Genomic DNA, 22832 nt, shown 5'->3' with positions numbered 1-22832 from the left:
TTATTTTCATGCCCTGGCATGCCTTGGAATTATGATGATAAATATTTAGTACTTACATATCTCTTTGTGTTTTCAACTCAACAAATAAACATTAGCAAATGAATCACTCCACATTTCTCAGAGGTAGTGCTAAAAGTAGTCCTGACTGATCTCAGCTGAGCACACGCCGGGGAGTCAGTGACTGTCTGCATACAGAGAGGATGCACTTCATCTCTCTCATATTCATTTAGCTAAAGGTGGTAACTTACAGATAAAACTCAACCAGTGAGGTGCAGTCTACAGCTGATCTTAAAATGGCAATTACACAGTTTGGGCTGTGAAATCAATTAATTAGGCATTTCCCCATGCTATGTTGTTTATTATCCCTTTATCTTCTTTCCTATATCAAGCTATATTCTAGTCTGTTTTTCCATATAAAAAAAAAAAAAATCAAGAATGAGAATTCCCACTTCTGCCCTAATCTATTCTTTGCTATAGAAATGAATACCTTCTTTGCTCCTATTTTCTACTGCAGAATCTCTTAATTTGGGTCTCAATCACTCTTGCTTTCCTTTCAGTCTGTTTCACTGCCATTTGAGTAATTGGAAAATCTTTATCATCTTCATGCATCACAAACAGACTGTCTCTATGTGACCGAAGAGTATTCTTCCATTTCAGAGGTGAAAAACTAAGATGAATTGCATAACCCCTCTATGTAGTCAGAGCTTGGAATAAAGCACACAGCTGTTGGGTGCAGGCTCTGTCCTTAGATTCTTAGACTGAAGACCAAATTACCCCAAAGTTAAAATGAGTATGGAGCTATACTTCAGAAAATTTTTCTGTTCTTCCGCATACATTATTTTTCGAGTTGATGATAAATCTCTTCAGCTGTCAGACTGCTGCATGGTTGTATAGTTGCTTATTGTACTGGGTTGAATGCATGTTCTGATCAGGTAGCACTGCCTTGCTAGGTGTGAGTGGCTCACCAGGCCCACTAGAGCACAGTCTCCTTTTTCTGAGTGATTTCAGCTAAAGCTTACATGCAATGGACTAGTTGCATAAATCCATCCTCCTCCCAGCATCCAAACTTAGGACAAGAAGACTGCTGGAGGGCTGCCCTCCCTGACTGAGTTCTGGGAGCAGACTGTCATCTCTGCTCTGCCTGTGTGAGACTTTCTGGGGTAAGACTGTTGGCTTCTGTCCCTTCAGTAGCTCTGCCAGCCCACTTTGAAAAACCAATGATCTTAGTTGCTAACTGGCATGAACAGATGTTGTTAAGCCATGCCTCCTCATGTGTACTGAGGTGTCCAAGCTTATCCTTTGGCAACAGGAATCATTTGTGGCCAGAGTTGTTTCTGAGCATGCATTCTGTTTTCCATGTGGCTCTTTAGAAACCAGGACTTGTTTTGTCATTCCTTTCTGAGTAGAAAATGCAACAAAACATTGAAACTTTTCATTTTGCTGGTGCTGTCTGGGTGTTATCCTTCCCCATATGGTGCTGTTCAGTAGGAACTGCTTTTCATTTTGATTGCAGCAAATGTGTACACGTGTGGAAGGGGAGAGGGTGTCAAACCACTGTGCCCAACACCAACCAGAGTCTTCCTTACCAATAGCTCTTCTTTCTGTCCTCTAATTCTGCAAACCAGCTTTAGCTTGGGGATTGGGCTTCATGATCTCCAGAGTTTCCTTCCAGTCCCTACCGTCCTGTGATTTTGTGAAACACTGGCTCAGCTCCCACAACCTTAAGGATTCCTGAATTGCCCCTTGTTTGTAGCTGAAATTGTTTGAAAATGCCTCAGTGGGCAAGTTTGTGGTAGAAAAATGAGAAGGGAGTATCTGGGTACCCTGTGCCCCAGGTGGCAGGGGGTCCCCATGGAGCCATTAGGGCAGGGCTATGGAGCCCAGCCTTGCTGGGGTAGGGAGTGGCAACCTTAGGGCTGTTTTCTAAGCAGTGGTGATGCTGCTTATAAGGAAGGTTCATGTTGAAAGAGAGACTCTTGTTAGGAATCAGGCTGGGGCCTTAAAGGAACTTCCGCAGCTTCATCCCCATTTCACCTTCTTTTTACGTTCCTATCTGGTGATTCCCTTCTGCCAACAACTCATCTGTCAGGCTGAGATTACAGGCTGAGAACAGGGAAAAGATACTGGGAGATGGTCCTTCAGTGTATTTTCTCAGCAGATGTTCACCTCTGGAAGTACCAGTAATTGTCCCGGAAGGCTAAAGCAAAATCACTGCTTTTCTAGTTCACAGATGTGCTGAAAAGGTCAATGTCAATATCAGCATTCACCATAAATTCAGAAAATAGCTGAGCTTTACAGTGGCTAATGAAACAGCTTGGGGTTCCAGGGAGGAAAAGCACTGATAAGATAGGTCTTTGTGTCAGATTTTGGAGGTAGACTTTATGTCAGTAACCAAGGTATTTGTATACCTACATCTCCTATTAAGCAGTAACGGTGGAAAATTACTGCCTCTAAGGCAGTGAAAGCATACTATGAGTTTTTGGAGTAAAAGGTCACTACAGTGCTTGATTGCCAGATGAAATGTGGTGTATCTCACAAATTCTTATGTTCGGTCTTAAATTCCTCTTGGGGAAGCTGCTTTATTTAAGATATATGAAGTATCTGAATGTTTGAATTTCAGTCATTTTTAATGGATGTTCAATCCTTAACAGCTTCCAGTCACATAGTCTCAAAGAAAATTACGTTATCTGGTTAACTTAAAGAAACAGGTTATGTAGCAGATATGATTTAACATCCTGTTTTAAAGTTTTTAATTCACTTGACAGAAAAGTGATTTTATTGTGGCTACTTTTATAGTCTTTTATTTTTTCTCTCTGAATAAAGATTTGTATTGTATTCAGAGGTTTTGCAAGCTCTTATATAGTTCACAACCCCTAAAGCTATCCTTTCATCTCCGCTGCTTCCTGGATTAATGGCTCATAATTTCTCTCTGTCCTCATTATATGCATGATATTAGCACACAAGTTTTAAATTACTGTGTTGTTTTTTTTTTTTCATGAGGTTTCTCATGCAATAGCTTTGTGTTGGAAATTAGTTTTCCTTTAAAAGAAAAGTCGCTGATGTTTAGAGGAGGGTGGGAGATATACCAGGGCTGGTTTTGTCATTGCCAGAAAAGCTTTGATCCGATAGAAGCTATGGAAACCAAGACTTAGTAGAAAATAAGTGCATAGACATCTGCTAAAGAGCTATAGAAATATGATTATATTAAAGCAAAAGTTAGAATGATCTACCCACCAAGTCTATATTCATTGTGTATATGCTTGTATTAGAGTGTTGTGATAGCAACACTCAGGAGGAAAACACTTCCAGTCCTAGTATGTATTTTCAAATATTTCCAAAAATTTATTAACTGTTAAGCTGAAATTTATCATACTTCTTAACCCCAACAGTCAGCTTTTTTTTGTTGTTGTTAATATGGCACAGTTCCATTTAGCCAGTTCTGAATTACCCATGTCTATGGTCTAGGGCTTTTAAGCACTAAAAATACTTCAAATGCTTTTTAAAATTTGTATCAGTCAGAAATGGATAAATTTAATAACTTTTACCTAGCTGCGGGCTGTAATTTATGTCTGCAGTATCTCCCTGCACAGTTGTTCTGCTGAGCTGAGGAGAAGGTGTGAAAGATTAGCTCCATCTTTGAAAATTCTTATAAATAACATGATTTGGAAAGATAAATTCTAATTTTCCTGTTCATTGTTTTTCCCTTTATAAAGCCATGTAAGAACAAATGCCTTCTGTTTGTCTTAACCTTAACACTTTGGGATGCTTAATGCACTACATACCTACCACCTTCCCACCTCTTTCCTCCCTGTGTTTGTTCATTTAAGCGTGTGGTGTCATTGCAGTGAACTCTGGAGTGTGAAACACAATGTGGTCTGAATTCCCAGCCTGTATAACCTCTCCCTCTCCCTCTTTAGCATCTCTGTTTTAGGGCTCAGCCATTCATTCTTCTACCTTAGTCCCAGTTACCACTCTCCTATCCTTCCATGTGAGGAGAGTGCAATAAGTGTACAATAGAAGATATGCAGATGACATAAAGATTCATACTATGCATAAAACCAAAGTTCTACAAAGATGGATTCCCTAAATCCAGCTGAAGTCTCTGATGCCATTGCTGTGAATAACTGTCCAAAAAAATTCCAGTAATTCTAGATACTACATCAGGAAGCACAGCTCCTGAAGTGGCTTGGTACAAACATTTTCTTCAAACTGTAATCTTCATTGCCCTGTTCTGGATTTAATTTCCAGTCTGCTGCCATGTCGAAGTTGCAGACTTGCATCATTGTTTTATTTTATTTTATTTTATTAGTCTATGGTAAATCTTTTCCTGAAACAGGAAGCAAGGGCTGCAAAATAATCTTTCTTGCTTAGATCAGTCAGTATTTGTAATGTACATCCAGCTTATTGTGGGTAAAAAGCAAATGTTAAAATGTTACCCACAGTAACAGGAATAAATGGATGAAGATGACTTTAAAAAGGTGTTAAAAGTCTTGGAAGCTATGAAGTACCATCTGTAATCTCATAGTTTTCAACAAAACTCTGTGTGTAATAGTGTTCTAAGTAGACTATTATAAAAATAGTTCTTCTATGTTGCTGAATTCCATATTGATTTTATATTATGGTACAAATAAATCTTGTATTACAGTATGCATAATTAATGGTGCAGTGTATGTGCACAAATAGCAGCTGTGCACGAGAGAGTTTAGAAAAGGATTACTATTCTGTATGGACAGATGTCTGTACCTTTCTGTTGCCCGTTGACAAAGCAGCAGTGGATTTCACATGTTGCTGTTATACTTGGTGTTATAATTGCTCACTAATATCAGCATTGTACTGCTACAATATTAGATTTTGAATTTCTAGATCAATGTCATTTAATAAGCAAATAAATAAAGATTGAACAAAACGAAACAAAAAGCAACAAATGAAGCAAAAAAAAATACAACCCTCTAAAACTACATTTAGCAACCATGAAGAAATCAGCATGGTCGTCTTTAAAAAGAGAGAACCATTACAGAAATTTATTCCAATGCACAAATCATCCAGATAGTTCCTCCTTTAGTGGATATATTTTCTTGCTACTGAAAGAAAATACACAATTCTCAGTAAAAGTACACAATGTAATAGCTTCCCTTGGTAACAGAATCACGTAGGGTCCAGGATTTCAGATATCCTGCCTTTGCATCCTACGGAAACAGCAGTTCCTGGCATCCAACAGATGATGTAGCATGGCATGCAATAGCTATACAGATTTCTTCTCATCTTTTTTTTCCTGCCAGTTAGCCGTTTTCACTCTGTATTTGTTGCTCTGTCGCCTTGAAAAAGAATATTTAAGAATGTAAATGAGAAAGTTGCATGTATTAGGAGATTCGGTTTGTTTCTTTCCAATCTTTTATTATTTCTTAGGTTATCAGGGATATTTTTTTTATTCCATATTTTTATGAAGGAGAAGCATTTAAAAGTACGTCATAATATTTACATATGCAGTTAGTTTCTTGACACAATCCTGATGTCTCTGTCCAGAATGATTTGGAATAGAAGGCTTTTAGGAAAATGCTTGACAGATCTGGGTGCAGGTTTAAGCAGTGTTATGTTTGGAATGAAGGTGATTAGCCAAGAGTAAAACCAGTCAGTTTCTGTCACCAAACACTGATGTCTGGCTAGAATGTATGAAAGCTAAATGCAATGTAGTGTGCAGTCTCACTAGCACTTGCAATTAGTTTACAGTGGTTCAACAATTTCTCATAAGACCAAGAATCCATTGCTCTCTCAAGACTCTTCAGAGGAAGCATAATCAATAGGACATGGTGAGAGACATTTTCCTCCCACTGTGAATCACTTGATGTCCTCTTTGATCAAAAACACTGCATGAATTATTTATGTGGGGTTTGCACATTGTCATGAATTAGGTTGGACTCATGAGAAAAGCTGTTGTATGTCTTCTACTTCCGCTTAGTGAGTCAGAGCTGAGTCTGTAAAACATTGCAAGTTATTATTTCAGAGCTTTCTGCAGAGAACTTGAAAGTTTTTTGCTATGTTAGTGTATTTTGATGCATATACATATGCAGCTGCTTCTGTCAATAAAGTAGCATTAATTATGTAATTTAAACAAATGAAACAGCTGCCAAACAGTCAGAATTTTAGTACAGTGTCATCCAAAGATTTTTTTAGACAAGTTAAAAAAAATCTCTAAGATACTACATTCACTTCATTCAAATTTAATTTCCTGAGTCTCTGACCTGCTGAGGTGATCATTGGTAGTCATGAATTCAGGAGTTCTCTGTCTGCCTCCAGTGCCCATCACATAGTGGGCTTCTGTTCCCTCTGTCTCCACCACTATCATATTCTCTGACTGCTCAGCTGTTTTCAGAAATGTCAGAAGAGTTCAGTGTCATTTTTATGGAGCTGGATAGCATGCAAGAGATTAAACGGTTCCTTTGGAAGTGAAAGTAGCAGGTATAGAAGGAAAAAAAAGATAGCAAAAAACTAGCAGCTGTTAAGCAGTGGGTCACTTCCACTGGTGCAGATGTTTATGAATGCAGCATGTAGGCTATTGTTCAGCACTGTCAAAAATGCATATCTAATGGTGTTGACTATGTTGAAAAACAGTGTTTTGTAGCTGAGAATTTGCTCTATCAACTACTGTAATTGTGCTCTTTATATCTGTTGTAGTTTCTATGGAAATAAATAGGAGGCATAACTTTCAGAGCAACCAGTGTATTTCTATGCTGATATTTGAGTGGTGTTGAAGTACAAGGAGGCTGTGCAAACAGGGATAAGCTGTGCAGTGTGATCGAGGTGAATCACAGATCCACAGATCACAGATACATTTTTACAAAGAAAAATGTCCCAGATTGTTTTTACCAGAGGTGAAATTCACAGATTGAACAGATATGTAATAACTGTGTTTAATAATTCTGTATCCAAGACACATATTTATGGCTGTTGTTGTGTGTATATATATATATATATATATATATACATATATATATATATATATATATATATATAAGCATTTTTGTTCATATTTTGTTTTGTCACGTCTAGTTGTTAATGTCCATCATTTTCTATATTAAAGTCATACTAAAATAATGCGTGTTGGAGAAGTTTTAGTCATCTGCCTAGTGGAGTCACAGAATGTACTATTTTAGTAGCTCCTTAAGTCAAATATCTGAGGGGATTTTTTAAACCAAAATCATTCTTCTGTTGGTTTTGTTTGTTTGTTTGTTTGTTTTTAATATATTTTTATATATAATATTTATTATTTATTTAATATTAGCAGAAAGTGGTGATTTTTTTTTTTTTTTTGGGGGGGGGAACAGGTGTGTGTGTGTGTTTTCTTTTTGTGGTCACAGATTTGCTGTAGAGTTACAGAAGGTGAAAGTGCATCTGCCAGAAGTCTGATTCACAGGTTCAGTAGGAAGCTTTGCTGGGAAAACAAGTGAATAGAGTAGGAATTAGACAAATAGACACCACCTTCATTATAGGAAATGCTTTTCACTGTGATATTTCAGAACATGCTTTAGTCAGATATTCAAGTTCCTCTTGGCCCTTCATAGTTCCTAAAACCTTTTGAATTATTTATGCTATATGTTTTTAAATAAAATGCAGAACGAGGGCATTGAAAAACACAATATTTGCTTCTTTGCAAGAATAAAAGAATCAATCTATAGCATCCTGCAGATCTCTGGTTGTTTATGAAGTTAAATGCAGACTTTTGTAAAGTAAACAGACTCCAGTAGTAAACGGTCTTTGTGTGTATATGTGTGTATTTGTGTATATAAGTGTATTTGTGTGAACAAAATATGCAGAGCTGAATAATGCACTAGTATATATTGCCGACTGTAAAGTTGCTTACATGTTTTATCACAGTCATTTCTGTTTATTTAAAAGCTGTAAATGACAGACGATGACTCTACGTAGTTGAAAAATGTTCCGCACCAGCAGTTCTCATTGAAGATAATGGTCAACCATAAATATTGAATGAGTAGCAACCTGTAGCCCTATTGAAGGCCTGCAGACAGAAGGAGCATTTCCGAGATGTCAAAGTGCTTGGAATGTTGTGCTGAGTACATTTGTGACTAACAATCCTCAAAAACTCAGAAGACCTTAGAAATGAGGAGCGGTTCTTCTAGAGTAATGATTTATGAGACATGATGAAATGCCTTAAAAGTATTGCTGGTTAGTTCACAACTAAAATGGAAGAGATATATTATAACATGGCATTTGATGAATGTAGGACCAGATGGGGGCAGAATTAATACCCTTAGCACAAAACAAGGATAATTTCAAGTGAGTAGATGAAGCTAGGAGAATGAGGTTTTAACCAAAACAGTACATTTTTCCCAACTGATAAGATGATGTGCAGTATTTCTTCAGTGGAGATAAAACACAAGTTTTTGAGACTTTTTAGTTAGAGTACGTTATAAAAGAGAACGGAATATGTGATATTAAGTTCAGGTCTGCCTGGCAGAAGGGTTTTTCCCTAATTTCTATAGGAAATACTCAGCATTCACTGTCAATGGAAAGATGTCTCACTTCAGTAAGAAGTGGACTATAACTTGATTCCAAGACATTCATGAAGCAGAGGTAGGGTGATTGGTGCTGTGCTTGTGCAGAAAAGATTAAAATGAATGAAAGATGGAGGAATGCACTGTGAAATAAGGCTGGAAGATGAAACTCACTAATGCTGATCACTGAGGAGTAAAAATTAAAGGTCAATTGGCAGAGAGGAAAGCAGACAAAGCAAAATGTTTCCCTATGCTGATGGAAATATGAGCAGAATACAGTCCAGCATGTATTGTGGTTAGACAGAGCTAAATAGTAACACTGGGTCTGAATTTGCTTGGATGCTACAGAAGTTTGAGTCTGAGAGAACTTCAAACACAGGTCTGTCAGCTCATTTAAGCTATAGCATTTTATTTTGTACGCAGGAGTTTTTTGGTTCCTTTTTTTTTTTTATTATTATCCTTTCCAACCTTGGATCCACCCAAAAGCTCTAAGTCTTAAAGTTTATAGCCTTTGGCTCTTGTTGACAAAAGGAGAAGGGAGTGCTGATAAATTGTTTCATAAAATACTATAGAGCACTAGTTCTGGCAGTTAATGGTATTATACCCATGCCCTTAATCCCTAGTGAATGAACCATCTCTCGTTTTTCTTTGATTTTCATTTAATAGCATTGAAAGAGCAGATTTCAGGCAGTACATCTCTGTTCAATATCATGCTTTGTATTCATTCACCCTTTCATGTTGGATTTTAGTAGGTAGAAGAATTAATCTTTTAGACCTTTACTGTTTATTTTTAAATTCCTTGGCAGTAAAAAACAAAAACAAAAACAAAAATTGTACTGTTTTTGCTTTACTCTTTCATTGTAAATCTGAGTTTGGGATTTTTGTTCTCCTTAAAATTCTCTTAGAATCAAATCTATTTCCTGTAACAATTGGAAACTCTAAACATGTTGTAGAAAGCTGTCTATAAATAAAACTGTTAGGATGAATACTGACATATGCCATGGTGACTTTGTGTACTAGCTTTGGAATTCAGCCAAATATTTTAGACTGAATAAATCAGGTTAATTATGACTTCCTATCAGTTTTGTTTCAGATACAAGGCATCAAACATCTTGTCAAAAATTAAAAATATTGGGGATTATTTTTCTATTCTTGTTTCTTTTTCCAACATACAATTCTTACTTAATAAAAATATTGTGACATCCTTGTTTTTCAAGAAATGATTAATAATCTCATCTCACTGATATTACTGCAACTAAATTAATACTAATTATGGAATTAATTTTTCATCTTTTTTTTCTTCATGATTTGATCAGTCAAAGCAGTTGCTTTGTCACTGTGCCAAATGTTGTCCTTTTCTGTTCACAGCAGCTGTGTGTTCAGTGGAGGTCTGTGCATCTACAAGTTTTTTCCATAATTAGGCAATTATTAATAGTTTTATCTTTTTCTTTTTTAAAAAAGAATGTTCAATAAGCCACTTTATATACTGAGGAGATGTGCTTTATAGCTATATCCTGGCAGAGTGTGTGGAATGGCTTTGTATGTCAGTTCATTAAATCAGTTTGAGATGTCATGTTTCTGATTTGCCAAATGGCCATGCAGCTAGATTCTCTCCCTCTGTTCTGCAGCTTTGAGCTGAAAGGACGGAGGTCATTTGAAATTTTTACATTCAACACGGTAGGTGCAGTGATATATTCCCATGTTGAAAACCAAGTAAAAAAGAAAAGAAACAATCAAAACATTCTCTATCAGTAAATATTGTAGAATGGAAATGTTCACTGTGTTTTAGTTACAGTCTATTTTTTGACAAGAGCAATGTAGGTAAGCAAATATTTCTGAAATAAAAAAAATTGAACGATGTAAGATTTGATGTTTATTCTCTAACTTGTTCGTTGTTTTGTTTCTTTTTTTTTCTTATGTCCGCAGGTTGTTTGGTGTCACTTCTCTTACACAGACAAATTGCTCAAGCACTTGGATGATCATCAAAAATCAAGAGTTACACTGGTATCACCATGCTAATCCAGTCTTACTGCTGGTGATGTACTACACCCTTGCAACTCTTATCCGCCTTTGGCTACAGGAGCCCATTGTAAGAGTGATTCCCTTCTCTTTTTAAGCACTAATGTCTGTGAGACTGGCCTGTGCAGATACTTCCTAGGAGAGGTGCAAGCATTCAAGTAAGCTCAGAGAAAGAGACAAGTGTAAGTTGGTACTTGGAGTTCAGGCTTTCTGATAGAATCATAGAATAGCTTTGGATTAGAAGGGGCCTCAAGGATCATCAAGTTCCAACCCCCTTGGCATAGCAGGGCCACAGATCTCTGGATTTTTTACTGGACCCAGTACTCATCCAGCCTGGCTTTAAACACCTCTGGAGACGGGGCAGACACAACCTCTGTTCCAGCACCTCACCGCTCTCTCAGTAATAAACTTCCCTCCAACATTTAATCTAAATTCTCCTCCTTTCGTTTAAAATTATTCCCCCTATCACTATCTGCCTATGTAAAAAGTTAATTTCCCTCATGTTTATAAACTCCATTTAAATCTTTGAAGGCTGCAAAGATCTACCCACAGCCTTCTCTTTTCCAGGCTGATAGGCTGAGAGGTCTTCAAAAATGATCTTGCAGCTTTTACATATTCACCTTAAATAAAGAAGACAATGCCAGATCATTAATGCTAACTCTGATTTGGAGAGTTGATATCAATATGAAGTAGTGTAGGAGCAATCAAATGGAAAGACTTGCTATCTGGCAGGATTGCAGTAGGATGCAGGCTGGCACAGGGTAGAGTGAGGCAAGACAGAGGCTGCAATTTTATCACAGATAGATAATTTTTCTTCTGAAAACCTTTGCTCCTGAGTCTGTGTGCCTGAGGGAAAATCCCAGTTTACATTAAGGAGCAAGGTAGAAGGAGACAAAGAAAATAGATCATTAGTTCTATCTGTTTTCAAATGACAAATGAATGTAAGAACCCATATATACCTTAACTTAGAAAATGGAAGTATAAAGGGTATTGTCCTAAGAATTATTTATTTTAATCACAATCCTCTAGAATTTGACGTGAGTTCTACAGGTTAGATTTAGCAGTGATGTAAACCACAGTGAAAGTAGTTTGTGACTGATCTGAGAATGAGTGGCTTTTGCAGTAATAAGTAAAAATGTTTACTGTTTCCTTATTTTAAAGGTGTTTCTTCATATAATGTAACAATGTTTAAAAAGGCAGATCACCTCTGAATTTAGATGTATGAAATTTTGGTTTTACATATATTGAACTTCATAATAAAAAGTGAATGAAGTGTCAGCTTCACTTATTAGAAAGTTTTATCCTAAGTTTCCAGCAATCTTAAGACTGACATTTTGAAGTCTCAACATTTTAAAAGATTATGATCCGGTGCTCTCTGATACTGAGTTGATTTAATTTTTGTATTATTATTATTATTTTCTTCAGCTGCAGCAGTTGGAAAAACAGGTTGGTTTTTTTCCTTTCCTTATATGAAAATTGAGATTTGTAGATAATAATATGATTTTAGCACTGGGGCCATAACTAATACTTTATATGTCACAAACTTCATAATAAAATCACATGAACATGAGGAGTAGCCATATATGAGATGTAGTTAGAGGGAACTGTGTGATCTCAGCATCTCTGGAAATTCTTTTCTAGTCCTTAGGCTCCTTTCATCCAACTTTCATGATATTAAAGTTTGGTAAGTGGTCTAAGTTGGTTACTGTGCTTTTTCTGTGGAGAGGAATGGGCCTGTCACAGGACAGTGTGAATCCTGAAGGTTCCTCCATGGGCCAGATTGAAACTGTTGTGAACTTGCACATGCTTCTTTTAGACTACTCATGTTGAATAGGATGAATACTCCCATAAGACATAAAATCAGTCTCTGAGAACTGGAAACAAGTTGATTTGGAGAAGCTTTCCAAACAATTAAGTTACATTAGATAGATATTAAATATTAGAAGAGCTTAGTTTAATGACAGATAATGTTTCTCAAAAGCACCACTACGTGAAAGGTAATACAAAGTCTTGCCACCCCCAGGGAAGCTTCAGATGCCAAGGGAATTATTCTTCCCTGTGAAATGAGCGTGTAAAAAGGAGAACGTTGGAAAGAAAAGGGTAAAACCGATAAATTAATGCTTATTTCTGCAGCAGATATTGTAGTGCTGCAGGTATTCATCATTGAAAGGAAATAATGAGATTTGCAAAACTTAACTGCTTTTAACATACCTTTTCTTATGCCAACTTTTGTCTGTATGCATTTTGTTTTTCCTTTATTGAAGCCCTTGATTTGTAATTTGTCTTTCTCTTTCAAATTTTCTCCTGCTGGTCACTGTTATCAATTGCTTAAATCCAGAAGTAATTTGATGTCAGGATTAATTGAACAGAATTTTGACTTGTGAAGAACATATGATGGAATTGATTCATTACAGACAAAGGATGTCCCTTTTCACCCTCCAGTGATTTCAAAGTTACTCTGGATTTAGGGCCTCACCACTGTCCTGCCTGTTTGTAGATAGAAGACGATGATTTGCTATGCACTGTTTAATGTAAAGCATTATTCTATTTAAATTACTCTAAAGTACAGTAACGAGTGGCTCAGAGTTGTTCAAAAGAATCTCTTGAACAAAACTTGTTTTGAACAAAGCTTGTATGCTAGATTAGGTATAAAGGAATATTGATTCAATTGAAAAAGATATACAAAAACGAAATGTAACAGAGGAGCACTAGATTTTAAAAGCAGAATTTGGAACATGTAGACCGGGCATTCTGTCCTTCCTGCATGAGTTGATCCCCCGGAAGATAAAACTCCAATTGAATTTCAGTAGGAGATATCTCTGATACATGCTCTGGAGATTCTCTCTGAATCTTGCAGCTTTTACAAGAGCAATTTTAGAGCAATGCTTACTTCAAATCTTGAGTTTCAAGGTGAAGGCTTTTTGTGTGTTCACCACAATCTGTCTAAGCACAGCATGTATGAGATTTCAGTGTTTGGTATGTCTGTGTGGGATTCTATGTGGATCTTACTTCTGCAAAATGCCTTTGGAGGTCAGTGGAAGTTTTTCTTTTCTTACACCTACAATTTTGGATCCTAATTTGTTCTAAAGTTGAGTCTCATGAAACTCTACCTCTGCAAATTAGTGATAGATCCGCCTCTGGGAATTTCAACTTGTATTTGTTACTTGTAGGACTGAGTACATGAATAAGGCCCATTCATTCTATTTGTCAAGTATAAGGAATAGTAAAGAATTCAAAAGATTTCCAACAATTTAATGTAGTGTCCCTTCGTATAAGAACTTTTTAGGACTGTCTAAATTAAGAGGAGTCCGAGAGTTGGTCAGGTACTGGAAGAACTGGAAGATATAGACATGTCAAAGGACTCCTGCAAGTTGTCAATTTATGAATAATCCTGTGTTTTCTTACTTTTCTTCTCCTAAGAAAGATTAATCAAAATTCCCCATCATTCCTGATAGTCTCTTAGGCTAAAAATGTGTGACTAAAATCACTGTCTACATCGCAGGTCTTTTGGTATTGTTTTGATCATCCTAAATTGTGCTAAAATTAAATGCTAAATTAAATGCTGTTCATAAACAGTTCTTTATGCTGCATATTTACATTAAAGTTTTAAATGGCAGCAACAAGTATTTTAAGACAAACACTGTATATTTCTTGTTACACTTTGGCTAGGAATGCCCTTTTGCGATTAAACATAAATACACAATTGTATCTGAATTGTGATTCCATTGGGTCTGAGAAGTAAAACCAAATTAATAACCACTGTTTATCTAAGTCAAGATTTAAAAAATAGGATCTTGGTGTTAAGACTGGAATGGAGAGTTTCAAGACCATCTAGAATGTTTGGGTGTTCTGTTCCCATGGATATCTTTGCAGACCTCTGCCCAGCTTTCTTATTTATTCTTATTCTAATGCATCAACTGATTTTGCATAAGCAAAGAAAACTCAGCACCAGCTAGTTCCCATAAAAAGCTTAATTTGAGGCCCTGCCTTTGAGACACCAAGTTCCACTGAAAGCTAGCTTTTACATCATAATATATCTCTTTGTTGGCAGGATTTAAGTAAAACAAGTATGTTTTACTTGAGAGAGCAGATGTTGAAAATCAAAGGTTGATTTTCTGAGTTTTCATTTGAAATAAAAATACAAGTTTCTGCTAAGTAGAAAGTGCAGAACAGGCAGGAGAAAAGTCCTAAATCCTTACAAACCATTTCTTTAGATTGAAATAAAATGTGACAATTAGTTGACTTGGCCAATTATTTGGTAGATAATAACAGGGTAAGTTCAGAATAATACTATTAAAATTGGTACATACTCTGCTGCAGATCAGCAGAGCTTTTGGACTTAACGTCCTTTTAAACTCCTATAAAGTGAGACTTTCCCCTGGGTTCCAGGTTACAAAAGTAGTTGTATAGTTTCTCATTAGAGATGGCTTTGTGGAGCTGAGTAGGCGTGGTTTTAAGCTGCAAGGCTTACAGCTGTGTAATTGAGGATTTGGCTCAATGCTTTAAGTAACTAATACTAGTAGAGGTCATGAAGAGAGAAAGTCAAATTTAGCAATTCTTTAAATTTGGTACTTCATATTTTCTTGGAGTCGTTCAGCAGGAATGTAGAACCCCACTAGAGCACTTTTTGTTTCTTATTAGAACCAAGCCTGCATGCTTAGTATTACAGCACATTTCCCCACAAGGAAACAGGTATGGGTACATTCAATCCCATCATCCCGATGGTTTTGATGATAGTGAATACTACCAGATACAGTGTCAGTCGCTGAGAAACTACACTCATGAATGACTACCATTCTGATTTTGAACCAGGCAGTCTAGCCTGTTCTTCACCCATCTTGTGATCTGCCTAATCAGTATGTACCTTACCAGTTTGTAAGCAAGGATGTTGTAGGACAGGGTAAAACAACTTGCTAATGTAAGCTCACCTTTCATCCACTAAGTTGATTCTGCATAAAGAGCAACCAGGTTGGTCAAGCATGCTTTACTCCTGGTAAATTCTTGTAGGCTTTTTCCATTCACCTTTTATCATCCTTCTTGTGAGAATGAATGCACACAGAAGTATTTGTGGCTTGACTCAGAAGCAAGACTAGACAAACCTAGAAGGAAGACCAGTACTGAAAACATTGTCATGTATTGAGACATGGATTGCTGAGTTAGGTTAGACTTTAAAAATAGTTACATAACCTGAAAAGGTTTTGCTCTTTTGTTTTCAATTCTTCTGCTGTTTGATGTAGGAGAATTGTCTTTTCACATATGTATGCAGATGAAAGAGTTAATTTTTTTTTCAATACACTGCTTTGAAAATTAAACACTTCTGTAAGAGCTTATGGTATGACTGTATACTAAGGAAAGATGTGGAAGTCTATGTAATTGTGGTGTCTTGTAACCATCAGGAGACATCCTGACATTGATGGACTAGCAGTTATAGAAAAGCTCTGTCATCATTTCTGAAAATTTCATCTCAATCAAAGTCATCCATCAGACAGAGTGCATTAAATACTAACAGATATTTTAAAGACGTGTTCAGAGGGAGTGACAGTTAGGGGAAAATATAACTCTCTTGTGAGATTTTTGCTTGGAGATTTGTAACTAGATTTGTCATTTGAATTCTTTAGCAGATACCTGACGAAGAGAAATCTGAGGGCAGGGAAGATGACAAAGAAATACCTTGCAGCCCAATTCCAATGACAGCAGAGAGAAGACGCAGTTTGTGGTATGCAAGCCACTATACAACTGATGAGAGAAAAGTAAGGCTGAAAGGGGAAGGGTCTCTGCATTAAATGTAATTAAAACCATCACTTAATTGTATCATTGTTACTTTGAAATTAAGGGAGACAGCATCAGATCAGTCACTAGTAAGAACTGCATCATTATGGGACTAAGTTAAAATATCAAGACTGTGTGGTAGAGTGTGGAATTTATTCTGTAAAAATTAATATAACAGAAAACAAGAGCCAGACTAAGGAAGTAAGAGGACACGTTCCTTGCTTTTGGCTTCCACGCTGAAGAAGTTTAGGGCAAGTCTTCTGGCAACAGACCACTATCTTTATGAAAAACAGCTAGACATTCCCAAAGCCTGATGTAAAGATCTGATCTGTCCTGTAACTTCTAATTACCAGTCACACTGTTAAAGGAAAACTACCAACTTATCTTCCTTAAGGCATACTGGTGCCCTTGTTGGATGTTCATGTCATGGCAGGGAAGGCAGTTACTGTAAAAGCTCCTAGAAAGGTAGAGCTTTCTACCATCAGTCCCCAGCAGCTCCAGTGCAATACTTCATTTGACAAGGTGCAGATAAATTTGTCTTATATAAGTACTCTCTTAAGCCACATAGACTTAAGTCCTCCAGAATTGCATCATAGTAATGGTAACGATGCATGAACTAGCAAATGGATGTACTGTACCTACTCTAAAAAAAACCAAGAAACACATCAGTTACTTGGTTCTTACATTCACCTATCTCTTTTTCTCTGGGTAAATTTTAATTTTGCCCTATAATAACTTCATCAGCTACTACAGAAAAGCTAGAGAAGGTACGCATTAAAAGTATTCCTGAAAATCTTCTGTGGACAAACATGGAGTAACCAAAAAAATGGTACAGAAAGATGAATTTAACAGAATTTTAAAAGTGTGATTTTTTTTTCCTATGGAAGTTTCTCACTGACTACAGTGGAAGATATTTCTGAAAAGATAAAACTGTTGGTTTGAGCTTTTGATCCTTTAGAGCATCTTTTTTTGATACACAAAAATTGCAGATGTTACCTCATGTTCTCGCGTTCACTTTGCATTCATTACTCAGCCTTGGATAAAGTCAATGGTTTTTGTTCAGTGAAAAATAGTTCTATTTGAGGAAAATGAGATTGCTAATGATTAGAATTCTAGGTGACACATTCTATAGTTGTATAAACATTACATGGGAAGTAGTTTATAGAGAAATTCTAGTGATCAAATAAACTGAGATCATTAGAAAGACATTAGAAAGCAGTTAATCAGTATAATGTGATACTGATTAATTCTTTGAGCTAATACCTAAAAATTTCAATGCAACAGACTCAGTTTTGGTTCAGAATTCATGAAAACATACAGTAATTATATGTCAATGGCTTCAGTACACTAAATCCCATTTGATGGAGTGCAGTGTACAATTCTGCTGACTTTTGAAGAATTCATCCTGAATTTCTTAATGCAAATGTTCTGCAGAAGTCAGCAAATATGCATGCCTGTATTCAAAAAATAACTTATTAATGCTTGAGCCATGCTTCTTTAATAATTTGTCCTTGCATTGCTTTTTGCAGCTTCTGTCAATGACCCAAGATGAATACAAGCCATCGGATGTTAGTATACTGCTAGTCTTTGTAATTTTGAAATTATTTTTAACCTGGGTAAATACAGATTACGCTGATATATGTAGATACGCACTCAGCTGGCATATTAAAAACTTCTATTTTGGTTAGCCTGTGTTTTACCCTGTAATCTTGATTATCCTAAATATAATTGTCTTCAGCTTCCTTAACAATTACACTGAGAAACTGCTAATTTGCATTGAAATTGATCATTTGAAATTACACTTCTTGTAGTAGTAGTATCAACTGGCAAACGATCTTTGTTATGTCATTGGGTTTGAATAAGATCTCAAAATATGCTTTCTAATGCAAACCATCTTGAAACTTGATTTAGCTTCTTTGCTCTGTTCTTTTCTTTCAATCGTGTTGAAATGCTGAGGTCTTTTAAGAGTGACTGACAGTACTTGAGTTTAATTTAAAGATAATAGAAAATTAAAATATCTGCCTGAGTTGACAGAGATTATTATTTGTCTTGACTCCTATAGCAATTCTAAAAGCAGAAACATCACCTCTGTTCAGCATACACATAAGAACAGAGATGCAGATGAACTTTGAGAGCATCTACAACCAAATCTACATGCGTTCCACAGTCCTTGTTAATGCTGTGTAGTTGTAGATTACACCTAAATATATCCCAGATACTGCTGTGAACGAGAGTGCGTGAATCAGCCCACACATGCCTGTCCATAGTTTCTACAGTCAGGGTGTTGGAACATGAACTCAGTGAGTTATTGTTTGTGTGCTGGGCCACGCAGTTGGCCTTAGGTTTTCCCAGCTGTGGATGTGTTAACTTAATCTGCCTTTACACTGTTTTTTCTTTCCATTTCATTTTATAGGTGGGACAGGCCAAGAGCCTGTAAATAACCATTTAACATGATCGCTTTTGCTTGTGTGTCCACACTTTTATGCTTTTTCAAATTGCTTGTACACACACTGAAGTGATGCCTTAGGGAATTAAAAAAAAAAACTTTAAATCTTTTAAAGGAGATATTTGTAGAAGTTCAAAATGCAGCAGTATTTTATAGCTTGCTAAAATCTACTGATATTGCATAAAAAGCTACCAAAAATAATTTGAGAAGCTGTTGCATGCTACTTTTGCATGCAGCATGACCATAACATGTCCCTTTCTTTGCATGAAGCCAGTAAGTTACTGGTTAGGCTCCATTACTGTTGGCACTCCAACACTAGAGAAGCACAGGAGTGTTGTTTTTCTAAGAGCTGCCCTAAATGCAGTGCTTCTGTCCCATCTTCTGGCAGGTTCTTCTGGTAACGGTGAATGGGAACCCTGCTGACTATCACACCATCCACCCCACACTGCCATTAGAGAATGGTCCAGCCAAAGCAGACATGTACTCAACACCACAGTACAAATGGGAGCCCTCGGATGACATGTCAGGTAGTGAAAAGAATTGCCTGGGAATTACCCTTATTTCCATATTTTCTTGTTCTGTATCTCAGTTCACTGCCTCTTGCATTTTTTTTTTTTTTTTGCTTTAGTAAACTTCTTGACCAGCTGAAGTTTCAATAATTAATTGATCTTTAGCAACAACTGCTTACCACTTGGAAGTTTTGTAAATAGGGCTGTAGATATGTACTATCTGAAATACTTTATCTCTTCATCAACCAGTGCAGTGACTGCAGGTTTTGTGTTACTTCACTGCGTTCAAACATGATTTTTCATGGCTACTATCTTGAACTTGCTAACAGATGTAGAGGAGCTCTTGCAGTTGAAATTACTCTGGGTTTGCTTACCTGGAGATAGTACTTACTACTACTTTTAGACCAGCATGAATTGCAAATAAGACTTTATTTTTCTACTTAGAAAAGGAAGAGGAGGAGGGAGAGGAGGAGGAAGAAGTTACTCAGGAAGAAAAAGAAAATGTTAAGTTGCATGCCCTGGTCTCTGTGTTCCAGTTTATCATGAAGCAAAGTTACATTTGTGCTTTGATAGCTATGATGGTAAGTATTGGCAACAAATGAATATGATTTACAAATAAATGTGCGTCCTCGATGTTTTCCTAAAAGTAATCTCATCTGTTGGTTTTCAGTTAAGTGTTTGAATCATTGTTAGAAAATCAATAATTTTGCCCAGGGTCCACTCTAGGTTATTCATGAATAATTCCCAGGCTTGTTATAGAGCTTGCAATAAGGCAGCATGCATGGTTCTTGGTAAAGTGTCACATTTTCAGTACAGGGAGCACTAGGTTTCACTGACTGGGTTTGTCGATTAGAAAAAAAAAAAGGGGGTCGTTTTTTTTATTGATTCCAAAGCTTCTGTATAAGCTGGATGTCATGCTGTTGCTCCACTTCGAATTCTGTCTGCAAAATTAAAGCATTTCAAAATCAAATAGTAACATTTAAAAGCATAGTTCCTATTTCCGATTGAAGAATGCATCTTATTTTTCTTTTTTCACTTTCTGTGAAAAAAAAAAATCTATCCTTTGTTGTCTCAGAAAGGTCTCAAGGCAAATACAGCTTTGTCACCATCATAGGTTTTGCTTTTATTTTACTTGCTTCCCTATTTTTTCATTTGATGTTATTTTTTTTTTAAAGCACACTTGATGCATATACCCTAGCTGCACTGTGGCAAATTTTCAGCATAATGATTAGATCTCTGTCTATATTCCCAATGCTAGCTTTGCTTTTACTGTTTTGGAAAGTTTCCACTGTGATGAAATTAACCATAAAGATTCTTGGCCAATTATTGCATTAAAAAATGCTGAAGTAAATTAGTTTGGCTGCTTTTTGTCTGTATGTAGTTTCAAACCTTGTTTGCTGTCCTGTAACAGGAAAAGTTTCTCACCTTAAAAGAGCAGACTCCTTATGTAGAATCTAGATCTGGCTTGATGCATTTTGGGTATTAACAAGTAGCTTTTTTCATAATGCCTTTTTTTTATTATTTTATAGTTGCATGCTTCACTACATATTCTGCAATTCTTTTAAAATTCATTTCTAAGCTCATATCTCTCAGTATGAAATATTTGAATAACTTATTGTAGTTTGATGCTTAGGCACTGCTGACTTTTTTTTTCCTAGTGGTAAATCGCTATTTCATACGACTAGATCCAAATTCATTTATAAATTCTTTTGTGGTGTGATCTGATGATTGTTCCACTTGCACCAAAGCCAAATGATGCCTCACTTGCTTTCTAATATGTAAACAAAGAAGGGACACATTATTGTTTTCATATACTTTAAAAAGACATCATTTCCAAGGAGTATGAACTAGACTGACTGAAATGTTGTTAATGTTTCATACTTTCCCATTTAAATTGAAATATAATTTAAAATATTTTATTGACAGTTATGCCAGCATATGTTTGAATTTAGTCTTAAATCAATTACACAACGTTAACAAAAAACACTTTAAAAAACAGTCCTTTACTCCAAGTTTTTTATAGAGTAGTTTTCAGAAACGGTTCTCTGCAAACTGTTTAGAAGATTATATAGTTGTGAGTACAGGAGGCAATGTAACATGCTTAGTGTAAACTAAATGTTCTTTTCTAAATGTTCTAAGACAAACTGTGTGCCTAGCACTACTTTCCATTTTAAATTGATTCCACAAAAGTTAGAACAGTTTGGAGTCTGCATGATTCTTTAAGTCTGTTGAAGGCCTTGAAAGCAAGCAGGTATTGACATATTTTACTGCTGCTACACTGAACTCTCTGTTGCTTGTTTAGCAAGGAGGTCTTGTGTGCCTCAAAGTTATCAATCTCTGGTGCAATCATAAGCAGTGAAACTGCTCCATGTCTCTACAGCTGTGCAATAAGTGCACAAAGAAGGGTTTGCCCACAGCTGTACTTATTAAGAATCCATTTTCAACCTGTTCTCCAAGGAGTTTGTCATGGTTTTATGATTTTTGTTATTGGTATTCCACATCATAACATCATGTAGTGCAGTGGGAGTTAAAGAGTTAATGCTCCAGCCCTGTGGATCATCAATAGCTCTTGGTATACCTGTCTCAGAAGAGAAGAACTACATACCCCAGAGGACTTTGCATTGCTTTGCATTTTTCCATTTTCCACTCAGAGGGAAAGATAAAACTGTGTGTCATCAGACAAAGTCTCTTCCCCTTTTAGATTGACCCAGCAGCGGGTGCTCGCTAGCTAGCTGTCTTGTCTTCATCATTTAGTGTAAGGCCTTTGGTTTATCAGACAGTCTCTTGCTCATTTTATTTGTTTTATTAGCTTCAATTCCAATTGTATTGTATTATATTGTGTTATTTTGTGTCCCAATATCTTATTTAGTAGATTATTCTTCCTCCTCAGATCGGTGCTACTGGTTTGTTTTTAGGCCCACCTCCCTTTTCCCTTTCCCAATTCCCCTTTCCCAGGTGCGGGTCCTTGGGTCCCCTGCCACAGTTGTCACAAAACCGGGCCAAACCAGCCCATAAACCATTGACAGAGTTTATTGTCTCTGGCCCACTTTCAGATTAATATGGCTGAGAGTCTCACGACAATTAAAATGTGTACTAAGCAGAGAAACATAAGTGTAACTGACAATATGTTGCAGTGCTGTTCCTGAATGAATCGATGAACATTTTTTCCCTCTTTCTTCTTTCCATAAGGCATGGAGTATCACGTATCATAGCTGGTTGACTTTTGTGCTGTTGATCTGGTCTTGCACACTGTGGATGATTCGAGACCGAAGGAAATATGCTATGATCAGTTCACCGTTCATGGTTTTCTACGGAAATTTACTGTTGATATTACAATATATATGGAGTATTGAGCTTAAGAATGATGAGCTTCCTCAAGTATCAGGTTTTTTAGAAAGAAAGGAACCTGGAGAGTTGGCATCAAAGGTAAGTGTTACAAACAGATGAGGTTTTTATGAAACCAAAACATACAAAGAATGTGGATTGTTTGACGTTTAAGGGTGTATCCTCAGTGTTTGACATAGCCATGTTCAGTGGCAGTTTTACAAAAAAGGATGAGTAGTTATAAAATACTGTGGA

The 22832-nt window shown here is 36.4% G+C and overlaps 1 protein-coding gene across 1 annotated transcript in view; it reads left to right on the top strand.

The window, feature by feature from the left end:
• Positions 1–22832, top strand: part of PIEZO2 (piezo type mechanosensitive ion channel component 2) — a 280908-nt gene that overhangs the window by 175483 nt on the left and 82593 nt on the right. The window contains exons 8-13 of the mRNA XM_065752657.1: positions 10437–10599; positions 16148–16279; positions 17828–17866; positions 19133–19271; positions 19698–19834; positions 22443–22679. Coding sequence (XP_065608729.1) covers positions 10437–10599; positions 16148–16279; positions 17828–17866; positions 19133–19271; positions 19698–19834; positions 22443–22679 — 847 coding nt within the window. The remainder of the gene's footprint in view (positions 1–10436; positions 10600–16147; positions 16280–17827; positions 17867–19132; positions 19272–19697; positions 19835–22442; positions 22680–22832) is intronic.

The sequence above is a fragment of the Cyrtonyx montezumae genome, unplaced genomic scaffold (assembly GCF_038088225.1).
Source record: "Cyrtonyx montezumae isolate F1298 unplaced genomic scaffold, pur_monq_1.0 scaffold_8, whole genome shotgun sequence".
In the NCBI taxonomy this organism is placed as follows: domain Eukaryota; kingdom Metazoa; phylum Chordata; class Aves; order Galliformes; family Odontophoridae; genus Cyrtonyx; species Cyrtonyx montezumae.
The sequence above is the reverse complement of the archived record's forward strand: the minus strand, read 5'-3'. Positions and strand labels throughout refer to the sequence as shown.